At 44.4% G+C, this 22,684-nt stretch overlaps 1 protein-coding gene across 1 annotated transcript in view; it reads right to left on the bottom strand.

Moving 5' to 3' along the window:
- Positions 1-720: 720 nt before the first annotated feature.
- The window catches only part of LOC134289404 (uncharacterized), a 34,012-nt gene continuing 12,048 nt past the window's right edge, over positions 721-22,684 (bottom strand). The window contains exons 2-3 of the mRNA XM_062855184.1: positions 6,945-7,113; positions 721-726 (exon numbers count right to left, since the gene is read on the bottom strand). Coding sequence (XP_062711168.1) covers positions 721-726; positions 6,945-7,113 — 175 coding nt within the window. The remainder of the gene's footprint in view (positions 727-6,944; positions 7,114-22,684) is intronic.

Genomic DNA, 22,684 nt, shown 5'->3' with positions numbered 1-22,684 from the left:
ATTATCAATATCTCGGTTATGATCTACGACATCCCCTGATTGGCACCGGAAATGAAAACAACAACCTGTACCACAACCCAGCACGAGCGTTCTACCGACGATGATTGGTTGAGTTTGGGGTTTGCAATAGGCTCCCACAAGGGAACGACGCGTGCCAAGCTACCTACCAGTAAATACCAACCGACCGTGGCCAACAACTGCCACCACAAGTTCAATGGAGTGATAAATTCCTTGCTTCAGCCGAACCTGCCCCAGATCACCTTCCAGGAAACCGGCGTGGTGGTGGATGGCGCAGCCCACTCCACGGTACCGCACAGCCAGTGTGCAATAAACTACCTACCCAGTGGCCCACAAATTCACCCCGAGAATCGTTTCGACTTACACAAATTATTGCCTCCACTGTCAGCTGTCGTTAGCCGGAGCCATAAATTTTGCAATCTCCCACCGTCGTCGGCGTCGTCGACGTCGTTGTCGTCCTTCTCGGCGCTACTGGGTTCGTTCAAAACCGGTACCGAAACTTTGAACTAGTTGACTTGATCATGCTGATGCTGTACGGGGCGGCGATGGATGGAAAAGGCTAACCGGGGTGGCCGGGGGGTACTACGTACCACCCACTTTCCGCTCACTCTCCCGGGGTCCCCCTGTGGGTGGTGGTGATTCAGCCAGATTCAAACACTGACTACACAGAGGTCTCCCCGTTGTTAGTTGGGTTGTATGTAATTAGAACTGGAAGCAGAAAGAAAAACAGACGAATACACAATTAGTGAAATATTCGGTTCGGAAAGTTTGCATGACAGGGGGTGGGGCTGAAGAGCCCATGTGGGCTAAAAGGCAGCATTTTGCTACAAAATTGAGAATACCGCTTTTTTATGTTGGGAATTCGGAAATGTTTAATCGGGTGGATATATCATGAATAAATTACTCTTTGGATTGGAATTGTGTACAGTATAACCCACAGTAAAGGAAAGGTTTTGTAATGACATAAGCCAGATCATCATCCAGAATAACCAGTGATTAATCCATGACCTAGTCATTGAAGTCACCCGCTATTACCAGGCCTTCTCCCTGTCAACTATGTCGCTATACAGTTGTCCATATGTGTGAACAGCTCGATCGACCACCGGGGAGCTACAGAAGAACCCCCGTAAGAAGTAGACACCAATTCCTGGGTGGTCCATATAGCCGCCATTTTGGACCTATCCGCGACCCAGTTTCCGTTACCGGCGATTATTCAGTACGGGTCGCTACGATGGAGATATCCGTCCCCCACTGCATAACACACAGTTGCTGGGCTCAGGTTCAGTTGCGTTACCTACACTGTGACTTCTCAGCTTTCCCTATCTTCATGGACTTATTGGCGTTCGACACAGGCATCAAGGCTACCCGTATCATAATGGGACTTTCTGTATGATGATGATTAACCTGGGCTTGTTAGGGGAATATCTGACTCGAGTCGAGTCGACTCGACTGGTCCCGATGATGTCCACGCTGCCACACTGTTATATATAAATAGCATACATAATATCCCGTTTTGTTTTACTCCAGACAAGGCTTTATAATTGTGTCACATGAAACCTTACCCAACATCATCGTGCTGCAAAAGTTTGTGAAACGTCAAACGCAATAATCATGTTTACATTGAACAAGCTGTGTGATTGCGTCAAATGGTTCTTCGTCACAGCTTCTAACTGAAGAAGTGTTCTTTAAACAGTTGCAAAGCGCTTCTGTTTTGTGTATTTGGCAACATTACAAAACGTACTGAATAAAAGCAGCTGTTTTATTGATTGGGACTCTTATTCGATTTGCACATCTTCCGGCAAATCTTTCGGAGTAATAAATGATTGATTTCAGAAAACCGAGTTTGGTAGTTGTATGGTGCTTGTTTTGCAGCCGTGTATTAGCCTATGGTTTATATTTGACTAGCTTCTCTTTTATTCAGCGTTGACTGCTTCAATTCGATTGTTACACAACAGAAAGGAAATGACTGAAACTTATAGCGTTGAAAATGTTAGTTGGGAAGGCTCTTATTTATTGTTTCTTAAGAAATTCAAATGAAATTTCAGGGTTTCCAGCTTTTTTTAGAGGGTTTAGAGCTTTTTTTTTATTTTTTATTTATCATTTACATCTCTCCAGAAGTTTCTTCAAAGATAATTTCAGAAAGATTTAGTGATGCCTCCAGGAGATCCACCAGGGAATCTTCCAGAAGATTCTTCAGGGAGGAGTATCTTCAGAAAAAAAAAACTCCAGGAGTTCTTTCAGAAATTCTTTCAGGAGGATTCAGGGATGCCTCCTAAAGATACATCAGAGATTAATCCAGAAGATCCTTCAGGGATTCCCATAGGAAGTACATCAGAGATTAGTCTGAGAGTTCCTTCAGGGATTCCTTTAGAAGTACCTTCAGGAATCCCTACAGGAGTTTTTTTTAGGAATTATTCCAGGAGTTTCCTCAGAGATTCCTCAAGGAGGTCCTTCAGAAAATCCTCTAGAATTCCAAAAAGGGATTTCTCCTGACGTTCTGTAGAGATCTCTCAAGGAGATTCTTAAGGGAATTCATCAGGATTCCTACAGGAATTTCTTCTGGCATCCCTCCTGATTTTTTTTTCTAGAATCCCTCTAAAACTCCTTTGCGGATTCCTCTTGGAATTACTTCGGGATACCTCATGAAAATTTTTCAGCGTTTCTTTTAGGAGGATTCATAAATGCCTTTTGGAGATCCATCAATAATTCCGTAAGAAGTTTCTTGCAAATCTCCTGCAGAAGGTCTTTATATATTAGTCTAGGAGTTTCAGCAAGGATTTATTCTGAAGTTTCATTTTAAATTTCTACATGAGTTCTTACAGAAATAAGTCCAGGAGTTCCTTCAGAGATTCCTCCAGGAGTTTTTTCAGAGATTCCTCCTGAATTACTACAGGGATTCCTACAGAGAATTTCCTTTAGGGATTCTTCCATGAGTTCTTCCAGGGATCACTCCTTTAGATTGCAGATTGAAATTGAAATTTTTCCAGGAGGACTCACGGATGCCTCTAGAAGTAACATTAAAGATCTCTCCAGAAGCTCGTTCAGGAATTCCTACAGGAGTTCTTTTAGGAATCCTGTAGGAGTTCGTTAAATAATTTTATTGGGATTATAATCAGGCATATCTCCTGGATATTCTTGACTTCATGTAGTTTCTACAAGAATTCCTCCAGGATTTCCTTCTGGAATTTCTCCAGGAATCCTTTAGGAAGTACCTCCTACAAATCCTCTCCTATCGGAATTCCTTCGGGAATCAGCCCTGAAATTTCTACATGGATTTCTCCTGTAATTTCTTCGGAGATTCCTCTTGAATTTCCTTCACCCCTGGACTTTCTTCGAATATTTCTCCTGGAATTCCTACGAGAATTCTTCCTGGAATGTGTGCGGAGATTGAATTCTTTTGGGAAATTCTCCTCTTTGGGGGGTTCCTTTGAGGATTTCTCTTGAAATTATTTCGGGCATTTCTCCTGATATTCCTTCGTGGATTCCTCCTGGACTTCCTCAGGGGATTCCCGTGGATTTTATTTGTAGATTCCTCCTATAGTTCCATCGCTGATTTCTCCTGGAGTTCCTTCGGATATTTCTCCTGGACTTTCTATGGGAATTCCTCTTGGGATTCCTTCAGGGTTTCCTCTTCGATTATTCCGCTTGGAAATCCTTCGGAGATTCCTCCTAGAATTTCTTCAGGGATTCCTCCTGATATTCTGTTGGCGATTGCTCCTGAAATTTCTACGGGAAGTCCTCTTGGAATTTATTCGAAGATTCTTCTTGGATTTCCTTCGGAGTGTCCTCTTGGAATTTCTTTCGTGATTTCTCTTCGAATATCTTCAGAGTTTCTTCCTAGAATACCTTCAGGGACCCATCTTGGGATTCTTCCGGGAATTACTCTTAGAATTCCTTCGAGGATTTCTTCTGGAATTCTTTCAGTGATTCCTCCTAGAATTCCTTCGGGAATTTCTTCTGGAATGCTTTCGGGGTTTCCTTTTGGAATTCCTTCGGGTTTCCCTCCTAGAAATCCCACAGGAGTTTCTCCTGGAACTCCTTCAAAGATTCCATCTGGGTATTTTTCGTTGAGTCCTTCTAGAAATCCTTTGAAGACTCTTTCTTGAATTCCCTTGGAAATAACCACTGGAATTGTTTAAGGGATTCTGCTGGAATTGCTTTGTGGATCACAGCTGAAATTTCTTTGGGTTTTGAACTAAAATTCTTTCGGAATTTGCTCTTGAAAACCCTGCGGGGATTTCTCCTAAAACTCCTTCGGGGATTCCTTCTAAAATTCCTTTGGGGATTCCTTTTAAATTTCAACCAGAAGTTCCTCTTGAAATTATTTCGAAGATTCCTCCTAGATATTTTTCAATGGTTCCTTCTGAAATCCTTTGGGGATTCTTTCTCGAACTCCTTTGAATTTTTTCTCTGGAATTCCTTTGGGATATCTCCTGGACTTCCTTCATTGATTCCTCATAACACTTTTTCAGGGATTTCTCTTGATACTCCGTCGTGAATTCCTTCGGGAATTCCTTCGGGGTTTCCTCCTGAAATTCCTTTGGTGATTCCTCTTAGAATACCGTTGGAGATTCCTTCTGCAGTTTTTTCGGGATTTCTTTCTTGAATTTCTTCGGTGATTCCTCCTGGATTTCCTATGGAATTTCCTCTTGAAAAACATTTGAGGGGGTTTCTCCTGGGGAGTTCTTCATTCGAGGATTCTTCCTAAAATTACTTCGAGGATTTCTTCTGATATTCCGTCGGGGATTACTTCTGAGATTCCTTCGGGATTCCCTCTTGGAATTCCTTTGGTGATTCCTCTTCAAATTTCTTCGCCAATTCCCCCTGGAATTCTCTTGGGGATTTTCCCTGGAGTTCCTTTAGAGAGTCCTCCTGGGTATTTTTCATTGATTCCTTCTAGAAATCCTTTGGTATTTTTTTTCATTTGGAAATTCCCACTGGAATCCTTTTGAGGATTCCTTCTGAAAATTTGTTTAGGATTGAATTTCTTTCGTTGGTTTCTCCTATAAATCCTTAGGGGATTCCTTCTCACACTCCTTTAGAAATTCCCGCAGGAATTCCTTCAGAGATTTTTCTTGGATTTCAAAATTTCAATCAGGGATTTCTTCAAAAGTTTCTGCAGGAATCTCTCTGAGAGATATTCTTGCACCACCAGAGGTTTGTGCAGAAGTTTCTTCAGGGCTTCATACAGCAGTTCTTGCAGAGATTAGTCCAGAATTTTCTTCATGGATTCCTCCAGGAGTTCTTTAAGGCTTCTCCTGCAATTCCTTCTGAGTTTCTTCCCTGAAATCATTCGGGGATTCCTTAGTGTAAATAGTGTGACCTTATTACCAAATTTGATAGCTTCTGCAGGTTCTAAGAAAACAAAACAAGAACTGTAGTAAAATTGATATTGTATTGCCCTTCATTTGCAATATACATGCACTACACCAAGGATTCAGGTAATGTCACAATAGAGTTTAATCGCTGAACCCAAACAGAATTTAAAAAAGGTATTCATTCAAACGTTATGGTCATGAAAAAGATCAGACTATAAATTCTAGAGCGTTAAGACAACATTTTGCTTTGCCAATGTTGACATTATGGTCATATTTTGGTCACGCCGATTCACGCCGCCGCTGCCGCCGACGGCGAAAGCTGCTACCGGCGTGACGCCAATGGCACCGCCGCCGCCGGCCAAAAATGGACCATACGCCGCCTCCGAGCAAAACATAGTCGGCGCACAGGTCTAGTCCCCTGGTACTCCCATTGAAACCACCATAAACGCCCATGAAAGACACTGAAACACTTCTGAGACCATTTGAACCTTTCCGGACAACCCCCCCCCCCCTTCCCCCTAGAATCCTCTGAGGCCGCTTTCAGTGTCCTTGAGGTCCCTTGGAACTTCCCTGAGACCCATCGAAACGCTCATGAAACTCCGTAAGACTACACTCTGAACCTCTTGAAACCCCCCGGAAACGCCACTGCAACCTCCCTTTGCTCTCCCCTATAATCGTCTCCTGGTCGCCGATACCATAGTTACCGTCATAACCCTGAAACAACCCTCTGAAACGCCCTTTTTGGAATATCTGAGTACTGCCTGGAAACCCCCTTGTGCCCATCTCAAATGCCCAAGAGCAAGACCCGTTCACTACTTCCATTGCGAAATTCCAACATTTAGCCCACGGTGCCAAAAAAGGGGGACGCACCAGAACAAAAGGGGGACTTGACTGTTGAAGAGTTTGACTTTGAACGGTTTCGAACAAAGCTCATCGAGTGTGAGAGGTTGTTTTGCAATGTTCATGAGATCTTGTTTTCCTCAACTTTGTCGACGAGCTGTTGTTTTAATCTGCTGTTGCCGAGTGAGATAGAGAGAAGGAGAGAGAGAGGGAAACAGATGGGACAGGCTGGGGGTTGATGTTGATATTGTTCGGGAAAAGTGAAAAGTTAATAACGTTGATTGGTATCAACGTCAGAAGGCGCGAGTTTTGCATATTGATATTGGAAATTTTCGGATTCCAGGACTTTGTTTCCTGGGAAAGGCTTTCGCCTAGTGATATGGCAGATCTTATTTTTAGGCTACAGTCAGAAAGAAACGACTATCAAATTCGACCTTCTAAAATTAGTGTTGAAGACAACGTTATGAACTATTAATTTTTATTATCTCTATAGCCGAACTACATCTTTAGAGTAACTGATCCGCTTTGCGAAAGCCAATCCCCTAATTGATTATCCCACAGTACCAAAAAAAATAAATCCCAGCTAAGAGCCTTCTTACTTTCTGAAATGCAAGCGGTAAACATACTCGATTCCACTGCCAAACAATGTGCACCAAAACAAAACCATTGTGGGCGTGTGTGTGTTGTTTTTGCACTCCACTGAATACCATCTGTTCAAATCCATGAATGCAAAGAATCAACAAAAACCGAACGATTGATGGCATTTACTTCTGCGGAGCTCGCAGTAGTGTCCTCTATGGCCGGAAGGTGCTCGCTCAGGGATCGTTGAGTGGTGTGGGCGGGGGCGGTTTGGCACGAAGCGACGTAGCCATGGGGGAAATTAAGAGCAAATCGATGAATTATCCTTTCGTTCAATGCTCGTTTCGGCAGCGCAATGCTGATGGGGGTACGGGGAACACGGTGGAGTTGAACAAGGTAGTGAGGCTGCTTGTCCGATCAATATTTAATCTCCGAAAAGTTCCGCCACAAAAACTGAAATACACTGACGTTTCTCTCTTTCCCTCTGCGCCACGGTCCTACTAGGGGCATCTGGGGTAATACGCACTGTCGAGGCAAAACGCACCCCCTTTGTTTTTCAGGGATTATCGGTTTTAGAGCTTTGAAACCTTATCAGTCTAATAGAACGTCTTAATAAATGAGCATCTGGAAAATTTTACATATCTGCGTTACGTAATTAGTGGGAAAAATGAATAAAATTGAAAAGCACGATTCTGATGTAATTTTCCCGATCGTTTGTCGAATGATTTGATGGTGAAAACCGACCAAGCATCTAATGCTGTTGTGTTTATTCAGTTCATTGAGGGCAATGCTAAGTAGAGGGAAAAAAACTTAAACAGTAATCTACGTAAATTATATGTTTTAAACTATTTTATCTTTTGCTATTGATTGGGGTAATATGCACTCCATTGGTTGGGGCAAAACGCACCTATAGAAAACAAGCTGTAATCATATCTATGAGTGCTCTGTAAGTAATCGCAAACAAAATTGAGCTATTGTTTGTCTTAAAACCTTATAAAACTGGCATTTTGTCTAAGAAGTAAAAAGATTTCTAAATTCGACGGTGCATCTTGCCTCAATTTTGTGGTGCGTCTTGCCCCTTTGTTTGAGTGCATCCTGCCCCATTGTTGTAGTGCATTTTACCCCGAGCAAGGGTGCATACTGCCCCGCATAAACATACGATGCCGTAATGTTAGTCTTTACAAAAAACGTTATTTTCAAAAGCTGAACTGTATTAAGGCTGAAATTTTGTTTGGTTTCTCTTAGAATGAAAGTATATGCAATGAATGCATGCATTAAACCAATAAATTATCACCTTTTTATATGCATTTGGACGCATCTTCCTTAAGTGGTGCGTATTACCCCAGAATCCCCTACCCACCTATTGTAGCTATAGACTAGCCACCACATGGATGCAGGGAAATAGGACACCAAAGGGAAAGTTTCCAACGTTGGGATATTTTTTTCAGGATGGAAATTTATTACCTTGAGCCATCGAATTTGCATTCAGCTGTTTGGGGAGCTCAAAAAATGGGGAATGTTCGGCTTTATTCAGCGAAACATCATTAACATTTTTTTTTTTCATTTGGTGTTGAAACCAGAGATGCCAGAAGTAAACATTGTTGCTGTATTGTGAAGATATTTGAACTACCATGCAATGAACAACGTGTTACATACTTAGAGTCTACGCCGAATGAAGTACCCTTCAGAAAAAGGTCCAGATCCTAGGTCATTATTTCTAGTCTCCCAGCAAGTCGTACACCGTCTGCCCTTGCACTTTTTTCTATTGGTACGCGTTCTACCGACTACCGCCTTAAGGTGAATATATGACGAAGCCACACCTCGAATTTTCAAGACCACATATCTGAAGAACCGAATGTCGGTTTGAGCTGAAAATTTAATCGATTGGTCACCACCAGCGGGTAACCAATCGATCAACTTTTCAGCTCAAACCGACATTCGGTTCTTGAGATTTGTGCTCTTGCAAATTCGAGGTGTGGCTTCGTCATAAATTCACCTTAAGTTGTCGTCTCTCCCCTGTAAGGCTGCGTCCTGTCTAGAAGTTTAGACAACCCGTTGGACTCAAGCTCTTTACTATGTATTGCTGTTGCGCAACTAGGTTGGCCCGCCATTTTCTCTGTAGTTAAAAAAACGATTCGTGAGACCGTGGAAGTAACGGAATCCCACTTGTATGCGCCCGTACACATCCTTTCAACAATGTTGTCCGCAGTGGCATAGCTAAGAATTTGGGGGCTCGGTGCGGAATACAACGCACTCAATCGGAAGATTTATTAGCGAGCCTAAATTTTTATGCTCCATTTCGCTCTTTAAGATCACGTAACATATTTCAGCTCAAAACGCTACGAACTTCATATGCAATAAACGGACCAATGAGCTCATTAATGAATATCTATAACAAATACTGCGAAATAATCGATTTAACTATGTCAAGACCATTGCTAAGGAAAGTCCTAAATAGTAGATCTAATGACACATAAAATGTTATATAAGTATCAATATCTGTAAATTTATACATTAAGCTTGTAGTCTACAATGATTGACAAAATAAATAAATAAATAAAAATAAATAAATAAAATTTATGGGCCCCCATGAAAATAACAGTTGTATTGTATATATTTAACAATGATATATCTATACATTTAAAAAAATACTTTCTGTCTCACTAAAAATGCGCCATAAAAAATGCCAAACATTTTATCAAGCGTGTTTTGAGTATTCGTTTATGAACTTCAATGAGCATAAGACTTTTTTCTATAAATTGTGATTCTTCGATTTATTTTGGAATTCAACCAAATAATCCACGAAGAATTCCTATAAAGATTGCTTAAGCGTTTTCTTTAAGAAATCTTTCTTGAAGAATAACTTGCCTTTAAGAATCTTTGAAGTATGCAAGGATGTCATTCAGTATTTCTCTAAGCACTCCTTAAAACATTCTTTCAGTGCTGTTTCCGAGGATGTTGTCAAAAGTACTTCAAAAGATTCTTGCGAAGGCTTCATCAAGTATTTCTATCAATGGTACCTCTGAGGATTCATCTAGAAGATCATTCTTAAGTTATTCCATAAAGAATACTACAAACAAATCTTTAATGATTCCTTCGGAATCAGATATTCTTCCAAGGAAATATATCGCAATTCCGCCAGAGTTAGAGTAATTCTTATAGATTTTCTTCAAGCATTTCTTCATGGTTTCTTTCAGGAGATCCACAAATATGCCCTTAATGATTTTCCACGGTATTCAAGTATTTCTCCAATGATTCTTCATAGATTTCTCAATTTTTTTTTTCACGTTACCCTTTCAGAGATCTTTATGTTTATATGTTTAGGGCAGAGTTGATGTACACGTGCTGTAGTCCCATGTACGGGAGCCTCATTGCAAGCGAGCTCCCAGGAGCTCTGTACATTTTGAGACTGAAAGTTGTGTGCCTCATTTTTGTCAAGATGTGGTCTCATGAGCTTCGTCTCATGCGCTGATTAAATTAGAAAATGTCACGACAAAAACTTCCTAAACGAACGAGAATTGAAACCTTAACCTTTGCATTGAGAGCCCCTAGTCGTATCGCATAGACCAACCAGACACTTGAGTTGTGTACGGAAAAAAGTTATTGATGTTCTTCGTTACCAAGAAGTTGTTTTTCACCTTAGATACCAACAGCTCATGCAGCACATGAGACGAGCTCCCCGGGAGCTATGCGCTTAGCTCGCACCCACAGGATTTTCGTGAGCCTCCTAGCAGCGCAGCACACTGCGATTTTGAAGAGCTAGGAGACAATTTGGTGGGAGGCTCGCTGTCACATTTATGTACACATGAGCAATGGGAAACTCTGGTTTAGGGCAAGGGGGAAGACAGCTTTGCTCAGAGCAAGCTTTTGTTGATCGAGCAGCTGTGAGCTGCTCCCGTTGCTCCCATTTTGCTCAAACATTTTTCTCTGATCCAAGTAGTCAGACGTATGCCGAACACTCGATCCGTCAATCTTGGTTGGATTGGAAGTCTTGTTCCAGGATAAGAACAAAAAGTTTTACTATTATTTAGTTCTTCATTGAATACTTTATGGCTTTTATCCTGAGCCATAAAGTATTCAATGATGGCATGACCTAGCATGGCAGTGGTTAAATTTTACAATTGCTTAACTCAATCTTTTTATAAGGAAGCTCACGGCAGTTGATCCGTATGCGTATCCCTAAGGCAGCTTTTGCGGGGCCCGGTTTGTCCCAGACATAAAAATCCTAGCCAGTTGCAGGCTGGGTTACGCATATGCATCGTCATTAGCATACTGAAGACACTTTTTTATCCCACACCACACAACACCACACCAGTGGACGAATTTCTTCAAAGAAAAGAAAACTTTCGTGTTGGTGAGCATGGGAAGAAAAATACTTTCTGAAAAAAAAGCGCACCGGAATTCACCCACAGGTTTATCTTTCACATAATTTGAACAAGAAAAAAAATATATAAAAAGCACGGACAGGGTATCCTGCAAGCGGTACATGAATGTTCCATTGCGTAAACAAATCAATCATATGGTTGCTATGTACGGCTAACGCTGTGCTAAGCAAAGCGAGTTGCTCCGAGTTGCTCAAATTTTCCTCAAGATCAGCACAGAGAGCAAAAGCTGTCCACCCCCTTGGTTTAGGGTTTATGTTGGCATTTTCTCAAAAAATCGTCATTCTATTAAAAATTTCTTAAGACTTTTTTTCAAGAATTCTTTCAGAAATTTCTCGTATGCAATGATTTCTCCTTCTTGCAATGATTTCTTCCAAAAATTAATCCAACGGTTCTTCAAGGAGTTTCTCTAACGTATTACTTACATATTCATCCAAGAATTCCTCCAGGAAATTTCCAAAGAATCCACTGGATGAAAATTCAAGAATTCTTCCAAGAATCGATTCCAATAGAAGTTCCTCTAAGATGATCTGAAGATTTTTTTTTCGAAAAATCCTTCTGGAATGCATCTAAAGAATTCTTTAAAATTCATCCACTCTAGAAGTTTCTCCATAGCTTCAGGATTTTTCACTAATATTCTAGGAACGCTTCATAAAATATCCTATTTTGAGATGACTCTTTTAAAATTCTTTCGAGAAACTTTTTGAAAAATCTTTCTTAGTTTCCATCAAGTCCAGTATTTGTTTATGATTTATTATTGATTCCTCCAGAAACTATTCCAAAAAAAAAATGGTGTAAAAATTTCTCTGAGGATCTTTGATAAATCAAGAAATTTCTTCAGAGGTTTCTCCAAGGATTCCTTTAGGACTATTTGCCACTTTCTTCAAGAATTCTTCAAGAATGCCTAGAAGCATATTTTAAGTAATTATTGCAGGGCTAGGATTTCATAGAGGAATCCAACAGGAATTCTTTAGGAATCACTTAATGAATTGCCTTTTTTCAAGAATTTCCTAAGTATTTCTCCCCAAGCATTTCTTCTTTTTAAAACTATGCAAACGATTCCTTTGGGATTAGCCCACATGGTAATTATCCAGAGGAATTCTTTCAAAAATTGTCTTCAGAAATTTCTTCAATGCCTCAAAGAAATTTCTTGCAATGCCTCAAACGATTTTTCTAAAAACCCTTTGATGGATTTTATTCCTTAGGCGATTTTTTTTTCTTCTACCACAATTCGGTCAAGAATCATTTTAGAAATTCCTGTAACAACGAGATCTTTTTCTCAAAGTATTAAAGAGTTTCTCCAGGGATTTCTTCAAGATACGGTACATACAAAGATTCCTTCAGAGATTTCTCAACGTTTGTCGGCACTACTCTCCGTCTGATAAAACCGTAGCGTGGCCTTATAGTACGTTCCTGAACTGTACTCAGCATAGGCAACTAACTGGGTGGAAGTTGGTTCAGATGACCTCTTGATAAGAGCTGATCCGCCTCTGAGCTCGGTCCCATAAGGGCCTGGGTCAACCCTCGGGAGGCCTTCCTGCTTGCATAGATAACCACCAGGATCATTGGCGACAGCTTCACTGGCAGTGGGGTTTAGCGGCTCTAAGGGTGACCCACCAGAAATGACTACCAAATTCATAAACCAAGTGATCGAGAGAAGAGACGCAGCGGGAACGGCGTTGAACCCGATCTTGCGAGGAGGACTGGCGAGATTGCCGTTATGAGGGGTTGGTGCATCCACCAGCAGGAGGTTCAACAGGAGGAGCATGAGGTGGCGCAGCACCGGTCGAGGAAGCGTAGGAGGCTAGCGCGGTTCACACGCGGACGCTGAACCGCAACAAGAGCGGTCTACCAAAGATAGTTTCCAAACAGCTGGACGAGCAGATCCTACACGAGCGAGCGCACTACCATCAGCCAGGACACGAAACAGGGCCTGCTGAAGCTCCGCAAATCGCTGGCTCGGGCGAAGAAGGAGTATGATCTCCTTGATTGAAGAGCAGAGGGCGGCTGATGAGAGCGGGGAGGAGCGGTCCACCCAACAGGACAGCTTTCTCTTTGCTGGCAACTCGACGATGCAGCACGAAACCATGCAGCCGTAGTTGAAAGCTCAAACCGCCCTACTGCTCAAGCTGCATGGTCGAAACCTGACGCGGAGACGTGTCCCAAGAAGCGTCCGGCAGAAGCGGGTGAAAAGCCAAAGAGGAAGAAAGTGACGGATAGAGTGAATAACCAGCCTACCAAATCGGTTGCGAAACGAGCAAGGGGCTCGGGCAGGCAACCCTGACCAAGGGAAAGAGATCCCTTGGATAACGGTCGGAAAGAGGAAAGGTGTGAGAAAAGTGAAGTCAGCCCGCAAACGCAAATGAAGCGACGCGCTGGTCTTCAAAAGTGAGGCAGACACCAAAGATTTTTAATTTATTATATTTGCAGACACGTACGCCGAGGTGCTGAGGGCCATGCGAAGCGAAAATCATCTCTCATCGGCCTTCGTAAATGTCAAAGCATCGGGCCCTCAAGCATACAACAAGGCAACTGTAGTCGGCAAGATCAGGGCGGTTAGGCTGGTCAGGGCACACTGACTCAGCATACACGAGCCTCCAGAGATGTGATTCAAGTGTTTCAAGCAAGGACACAAGTGTTGGGCTTGTAAAGGCCCCGACAGAAACAAGCTCTGCAGAAAGTGCGAAGTGGAGGGCCACATCGTCAAGGAGTGCAACTTGGCATCAAAATGCCTGATTTTCACGACGAACAAGGTTCACACGACAAGACGGGTGGGTCAAAATGTTCAGGAGGTTAAACCAACCGGCGATAATGCACAGCTAAACCTGAACCACTGTAAAGCCGCGAAACAGTTGCTGTGGTAGCCAGCCTCGGAGCCAAGTACACAGGGATAGGGTGCGACTCAAAACTCTTTGCGTGCTGCACACTCTGCTACGAGACAGCACAACAAACTAGAAGGAGACGAGTACGCGCAATCGGTTGTGTGTTGCTCGCTTGCTTTGCCGCGCGCTGGAGCTCTCCTGTCTCTCACGCTGCACTCTCTCGGTGCTTGTCTCCGTACTTAGCACTTGGCTTGATACTACGCATGATTGCAAAAATTTCGAATCAAACGACCCATCACTTGTCAACCCTTGACAAGCTTAACAACTTTGCCGAAAACACAAACTCTTCAATTAATTTATTAATTGATTTTTTTCTGTTTGGAGACAAGCGCAGTCCCAAGCACCGTGCATTACTCCCTGCGCCGTAGAGCTAGTGCTGCGATTGTCTCTCGCACAATTACGAAAACTCTCACTCATACGTCTCTTGTCTCTCGGCAAAACGGGAGACGAGCACTTACGATTGTGTGAAGCACACCCTTTTTTCGCACCGCACGGTGCATGCCGCCAATCCCTGCAAGTACATACTACTATCAGACCCATACCGCATCCGCTACGGGAACTGGGTAACGGATAAGGCCAAGCAAGCGGCGATCTGTACAACCGGTCGTTTTTCGGCCCAGGAAACAAATTTCACGTCACACAAGAGCTTCGCAATAGCGAAGATCAACAGGGTGTACTACTGCAGTTGTTATGCCTCTCCCAGGTGGCCGATAGACCAGTTATCGTCTGTGCTAGATTCGCTATCAAGCGTACTAGTGGGATTGAGTCCTGTGGTTATTGGTGGAGACTTCAACATTTGGGGGGGGGGGGGGTCTGAGTGGGGTGGCCGCTCGACTAACGCAAGAGGCTGGGCTCTACTCGAAGCTATGGCTAGACTGAACGTGGATGTCGCAAACTTAGGCGACAGAAAACCCTAGAAACAGTGCCGAGTCTATCATTGATGTGACCTTATGGAGCCTGGGTCTGAACCCTAGCTCGGACTGGAGGGTCGACGATGGATACACGCACAATAGTGACCATCTGGCGATTCGATACAGGGTGGAACAAGGAGGAAGACGGCCGTTATCAGGGATGGCTGACCTCGTGCTTCGATAAGCCGGAATTTGTGGAGCGATTGGGTTTGGAGGGTAACACCGACGATCTATCCAGAGATGATCTAGTTGGAACCCTAAGCCGTGCATGTGACGCCGCAATGCTAAGGTCTTTTGCCATAAATGGACGCAAACCTGTATACTGGTGGTGTCCATAAATCGCAGAACTCCGTGTATCCTGCCTAAGAGCTAGAAGGAGGATGCAAAGAGCTCACACCGATGAGGGAAGAATGGAATGAAGTGAGGCCTACAGGGCGGCTAAACTGGCACTGAACAAAGAGCTCAAAACAAAGGGCGCGTCTGCTTCCCCAAAACGCTCCCCTGAGATGCTGCAAAAGATCGTGGAAACGTCGTTCCTGCACCAGGATACAAGACCATGGATTCCCGTCTACTATGGTCAAGCTGGCCAAAACGGGTTCACCCCGGTGACAACCGACGAGCTCATCGTCATAGTGAAGTCGCTTAAGTTGAACAAGGTTCCGGGTTCGGACGGTATCTTGAGAGTAATAATCACGACGATCATTGAGGCGAACCCTGACATGTTCAGAATGGCTTTGCAGATGTGTCAGGAGAGGTATCAGGTATCAGGTATCAGAAGGCCGGCTCCAGAGGCACGTTATCCTCCATTTGGGACATTTGTGCCATCGCCAAAATAACAGCCTATTTCATCATCTACCTGAGGGAAAAGGAAGGAAAAAGGATTTGGATGGGGATAGGGACAGGTAGGGAAATAGGAAAAATACCCTGGAAGAGGGTACTAACGCACAAGCGTACCACAATGGGTTCAAACAGCGCCCTGAAAAGGGCACTGTAATAACGCATAAAGCGAAAGAGAGCCTATAGCTCTTTACCACAGCGGGTTAAGAACAACAGAATATCCTGAAGATTCAGGTTTCTGAAGTCAGTTTCACTTAATAAGTGTTTACCGAATACTCGGAAACGCAGTTGCGCGAAAACTGGACAGTTACATATCAAATGATACGAAGTTCCATAATCGGATTCACAGCTATCACAGGCAAATGAATCAGCTTGCTGAATATTCGCCATGTGATAGCTGAGTCGGCAGTGGCCAGTCAATGCTTTGACCAGCATGCTGCAATTCTGCTTAGACAGATTAGTTAGATACTTCGCCACCCGTAGAGATGGCTCAGCACTATACAATTTGGTTTGACGACATGACTCTAAACTATTCCAATATTGTCTGTGTTGAGTGACAGCCCAGGTGTGAATCTGAAGCTTAATCCAACACTTCGATATTGGAATAGCTGGCTCAGGGCCAATGAAGTCATGTGATGCTCCAGAGCGAGCTAACTCATCAGCCAATTCATTTCCAGCGATGGAAGAATGACCAGGTACCCATAGAAGGTGAACAGCGTTTGCTGAATTCAGCTCCTCGATTTGAGTTCGACAAGCGATAACTATCTTCGACCTGGAGTTGGCCGAAGCAAGTGCTTTAATAGCAGCCTGGCTATCTGAACAGAAGTATATTACTTTGCCCATTACGTGCTGCTGAAGTGCTGATTGCACTCCGCACATAAGAGCAAAGATTTCGGCCTGAAAACGGTACAGTGTCTACCAAGTGAATAAGACTGATACAGCCTTAGCTCACGAGAATAAACACCAGCACCTGCTCGACCTTCGAGAAGGGAGCCATCAGTGTAACATACGATGCCGTCTGAAATACTTCTTTCCAGATAACCAGATGTCCACTCTTCCCGGGAAGGGAATTTCGTGGAAAATGTCCTATATGGAAAATTACAAGCAATTGTAAGATCACTTGGAGCAAGGACAATTTTGTCCCAATTCACCAAAAGTGGAAACAACGAGGTGTGTGTTGAACTGCGGTTCACAGGAGTTTCCTCTAGTAGACCGAGTACCCGTAACCGGTAAGTGCAAGAAAGGGCTTCTTGTTTGAGATGAATGTGTAGTGGGGCAACGTCAAAGAGAACTTCTAGCGCTGCCGTAGGAGTTGAAGAGAACGCTCCAGACATCGCCATTAAGCACATCCTTTGGAGATGGCCTAATTTTGATTGGACCGTTCTCACTTCACCCTTTTGCCACCACACAAGACATCCATAAGCCAATATTGGCCGAACCACAGTTGTGTAAATCCATTTGATATACTTGGGTTTTAGACCCCAAGTTGTACCAAAAGTACGCCGGCATTGCCCGAAGGCCATACAAGCTTTCTTGATTCTGAACTCAATGTGAGGTGTCCAGGAAAGCTTGGAATCAAGAATGACTCCAACGTACTTTACCTGTTCAGTCACATCGATTTCAGAATCAAAGAGACGCAAAGGTCGAACGCCATTACGGTTTCGCCTTTCCGTGAAAAGAACAATAGATGTTTTACTCGGATTAACCGAAAGGCCATATTGGCGACACCAACCCTCAACTACCTGAAGGGCGTTTTGCATCAGGTCGAAAAGGGTGCTGATGCACATACCAACTAACAATGTTAGGTAGTCGTCGGCAAAACCATAAGTAGGAAAACCGCTATTATTGAGTTGCCTCAATAGCGTATCTGCTACGAGATTCCACAAAAGCGGTGATAAGACTCCCCCTTGGGGGCATCCACAAACACTCAATTTCCTAATCCCTGCTAGACGCAATGTCGAGAAGAGATATCGGTTTTTGAGCATTTGGTGAATCCAATTGGAAATCATTGGAGATATACCATGACTCCGTGCGGCTTCCAATATGGCATCGAAAGGCACGTTGTCAAAGGCACCCTCGATATCTAAGAAAACACCCAAACAAGATTGCTTTTGAGCGAATGCTTTCTCGATATCGTAAACAACCTTGTGTAAAAGAGTCACAGTGGACTTACCAGATTGGTAGGCATGTTGGTTCACATGAAGAGGCACGTTGGCCAGATGAACATCACGGATATGATGATCCACAATGCGTTCTAAGCATTTCAGAAGAAAAGAGGTCAAACTGATAGGTCTGAAACTCTTTGCTTCTTCATACGACGCACGACCCACTTTCGGAATAAACTTTACAGTAATATCCCTCCAGGATTTGGGAATATTCCCTGTAGCAAAACTGCACACAAGTAGTTTTTTCAAAACATGTTTGAAAAATCCCTTCTGAAGCAAAATAGGATAAATCCCATCTGCCCCAGGAGATTTGAAAGGAGCAAAGCTATTAAGAGCCCACTCAATCTATAGTTACAATACTCCGAGCCGAAGCTAAAGAATCATAACTACAAGAAAAGACATCAGGATCATCCGAAGATGTAATATCCACACATCCAGGGAAGTGTGTGCTGAATAAGCATTCCAGAACTTCCTCATCAGAGGTAGTCAGATCGCCATTTGGCAAACGAAGTTCGTTCACCCGGAAATCCTTAGATTTCGCAAGGATTTTGTTTAACCGACTGACTTCACTCAAGCTGGAAACATTTGTACAAAGGTTTTTCCAGCCGGATCGTTCAGCAGACCGGAGAGCTTTCCTGTAGGCCTTGCGAGCCGACCTGAAAGCCTCCGAACCAGCCGAACGTCGTCTGTTCCAACTCTTTCTACATTGTTTCCTGAGTTTCGCCTTTCGTGATCTTCACAGACCGTAGAGGGCATGCTTTTTCAAAAGCTTCCATGATGAAGGTCGTTGTAGTATCAACGGCATCATCTAAATCACTTGGAGTGTTAATGGATGGTGAATATCCATGAAATTTAACTGCAACCAAATCAGTATAAAGATCCCAGTTTGTTGACCGAGGATTCCTGAAACGCAATGTTTGCGAAGTAACATTTAAATGTTCAAAAAAGATATAGCGATGGTCAGATAAAGATTCTTCATCTGACACATGCCAATTGGTCAGCTCGTGACTAATTCTGCTAGAGCAAAGCGTTATATCTAACACTTCCTCTCTAGCAGATACCATGAAGGTTGGGCGGTTGCCTATGTTAAGTAATGCAAGATCTGTACTACTTAAGTACTCCATCAAACTGGAGCCTCTCAAGTTAATGTCTGAGCTGCCCCAGATGATATGGTGAGCATTAGCATCACTGCCAACAATTAGCGGAAGGCCTTTTGAAGTGCAGTATGCGATGACTTGTTTGAAAGCATCCGTAGGGGATGGTTCATCATGTGGTAAATACACAGAACAATAGACGTATTTCCTGTTGAGGTTTCCAACAGATACATCAATTGTGATAGCACATACATCTCTGGTGGTTAGTTCAGAGATGAGTGTAGCAACTATTGCGTTGTTGACAAGCACACAGGCTCGAGGCATGACACGCGAGTTTGCCATTTCATGTTTACTGAAAGTGGCAAACACCGGGTTCACAAGGTTTCCTAGATAGAAATTTCCCTTACGAAAGTAAGGTTCTTGTACCAAGGCCACTTGGGCTGTACCATTTTGCATAAGTCTGCAAAGATTGATCGTTGCTGTTCTTTTATGCTGAAGATTGATCTGAGCTATCCCAACCGTAGCCACTACCCAAACTAGGTAAGATTAAACTCTTCGCAACAGCAGCACAACAAAGAACAGCAACAATAAAACCAAATCGGTATCGATTGGAAAACGCCAAAGGCGAGGATACACAGAATACACTGTGTAAATCGCATAATGCGAAACCATATTGGTGAAAATTTAAACTAATTAACAACATCTTCATAATCCCGCCCTTATTTAGCCTCAAGTGAGACTAAAGAAGGGCAGCTGATTGTCTCGGAGAAACACAAGGTCCACTGCACCATTGCTCCGGTTAGCGCAGTAAGGGCTACATACTGTGGAGGGCGCCCTGGTACTCCACAGGCTCCGTTAGCGGTTAGGTTTTTATTAGACCCCCCTAGCCATTCATTCCTAGGCACGGTAAGCATAAAGCCGCATCACACCATGAATTAGGGGTCACCTGTTGGTGGATTCTTACCACCGGAACAGGCGGTCCGTAGTGTTATTCTTAGCCAATTGAGGCAATCGCTACCGACACTACACAGCTATCTAGGCTGATCGAGAAAAGAAGTTAATATTGATGATCAACTTCATACGGACTCGAACAGCCGAAAATGACATGTTCGGAATGGCTTTGCAGATGTGTCAGGAGAGAGGCGAATGTCCGGAGAGATGGAAAAGCCAAAGATTGCTTCTACTGCCAAGATCCGGGAAGCCACCTGGCGACTTGTCAGCATACAGACCTATCTGCATTCTGGACACCGCCGAAAAACTATTGGAACGTATCATTCTGTCGAGACTGCAGCAGGGATTACGGTCCCGGGGCCTGGCGAACCCCCCTGCTTGCGAGTCAGCCGCGTAGTCACCGGCTAAGAATAGAACTACTAACCCCAATTCAAGGTGTCGAGTGACCCGTGCTCGATCGTTAACGGAGGCTGTGGGGTACCTGGGCAGTGGGCACCAACCACCCTCCATACAGTATTTTGTCCCTTACCGCGGTGATGCAGGGCTCTGGCGTGGAGGACCTCTTTTCCCGTGCTACTCGTGTGATTAACTTAGAATTCAAATATAAATAAACAGAATCAAACAGGAGGTAGTGGCAAGGCTAACCCCTTCGTAATAAGGGGGTTGGCGAGGTCTCCGTTAAGGAGAAACGAGGAGGTAGGAGCGGGAAAGTTCGCGAAAGTCCACGAAATCCAACATAAGCAAGGACCTGAAAACGACGTCGTAAGTCGATGGGCGATGCCAAGCAGGATCACGTGAGACTCGTGAAGACTGCAGCAACGGCGGAACCGGTGAAAGTAAAGGTTACGACGTCTACCCAGACGGGGGCCTTCGCTTTCGCAAGAAATCCGAAAGGTGTGGTGGATGCGAATGCTCATGACAAGCGTGACAAGCACTCGCAGAAGCGAGCAAGGCAGCTGTCAGGTGAGGAGCTGTCTGGCGGTGCCCGTAAGGCCAGACGTATAATAACCCCGAAGATCGGCAACAATGCTGGAAAGTCGGACCCCAGCTGGGGATCCCGGAAAGCTGAGAAGGGTAGGCCTGAAAAGGCTGACCCGTCCCAGAACGATGAGAATAAGGGGTTGCGACCGCTGGTGGGCCCTCAGCAGCCACAGAGTAGGGCGAACCAAGGGGAGGACCCTCCTTGTACTGAGGTGGAGCGGAGGAAGAGGAAGGCGAAACCGCTGGTAGGAGTGCAGGACGCCAAACCAAGGCGCAGGAGAGCAGGTGCCAAGCGCGAGAAAGGCGAGGCGCTCGTCATCCAGACGGAACAGTCTAAGTACTTGGACGTCTTGAAGGCAATGCGAAGCGACGCCAAGCTTGAGGGTCTGGGGGCCGACGTGCGCAGTATTAGACGTACTCGTACGGCCGATTTGATCCTGGAGCTCAAGCGCGAGAAGGATCACAAGGGTGCCACCTACGAAAGTTTGGCGGAAGTTAGTCATCAGCGAAGGGGTAGACGTGGCTCTTACACATGAGACGACACTGAAGGTGAAAAACCTAGACAAGTGGAAGAGCTCATCACGGCCCTGTAGCAACAGTGCGACGTGCAGGTGGCCACCGCAGCCGTTAGGCTACGGAAGGAGCTGACAAGGAAACGGGTACCTAGCTTTGGTTCAAATAGCGGTGCATAGAGTTTCAGCGCTTGATACTTGGAAAGCAGTTGGTGTAGGCGTGGTGGTTTACGCTGCCTGCCTTCCGAGGACAAAGGGGAATGGTAAGGTCACCTGGGCGGCTATCAATGCGCCAGCACTCTACCTTGCTTGGTGGACTCCCTTATGAACTCTCGTCGATGTTCATTCGTGAATAGTTAAGCAGTTAACCGTGAGAGTGCGATGTGCACTAGCTTTTGTGGGTATAACGTAATATACCCCCTCTCTGAAGCTATGCCTTCTTGCTAGTTATGGTCCAGTAATCCCTAGAAATGTCCTGAAACGCATTAAAACGCCCCTAAAAGCCTGCCTAAAACATCCTAGGATACCCCCAAAAAAAGCTTCTGAAACATCCTTGAAACGTTCTGTAACCCCTTTAAACACCCTGAAGAACAACTGACGAACAATTGCAAGTGCCAGGCCTGGGATCGAACCCATGACCAATCGCTTATGAAGCGAACGTGTGACCACTGCGCCAATAATAATAATAGATTTGTGTTTGAAGAAAGTGTTGTTAATGGGAATCGCTACTCTGGATTCAAGCCTCCCAGATCCAGACCGACGCAACGCTCCGTATCTCCTAAATCGCAACCACGCCGCAGTGAACAACAAATCACAGTGCAGGTAACGCAGCTGAACCTGAACCACTGTGATGTGGCTCAGCAACTGCTTTGTCAGGCGGTTTCTGAGCGGGAGACGGATATCGCCATCATATCGGACCCATACCGAGTACCCGCCGGCAACGGCAACTGGGTCTCGGATGGGACCAGGAAAATGGCGGTGATATGGACGACGGGTAAATACCCCGTGTTGGTCCTTACAGGTCATGGTTGCTTCCGACAGTATCTACACCGTTTCGGGCATGCGGACTCTCCCGAATGCCCAGTGTGCAATGGTTTAGAGGAAACGGCGGAACACATTTTGTTCGTGTGCCCGTGTTTTCGCACAATGCGTGACCGCATGCTTGCCATATGCGGGGAGGACACAACTCCGGACAATTTGGCCCAGAGGATGTG

This window comes from Aedes albopictus, chromosome 1 (genome assembly GCF_035046485.1).
Source record: "Aedes albopictus strain Foshan chromosome 1, AalbF5, whole genome shotgun sequence".
NCBI lineage: Eukaryota > Metazoa > Arthropoda > Insecta > Diptera > Culicidae > Aedes > Aedes albopictus.
Note: the sequence above shows the minus strand (reverse complement) of the source record. Positions and strands in the feature narration are given on the sequence as shown.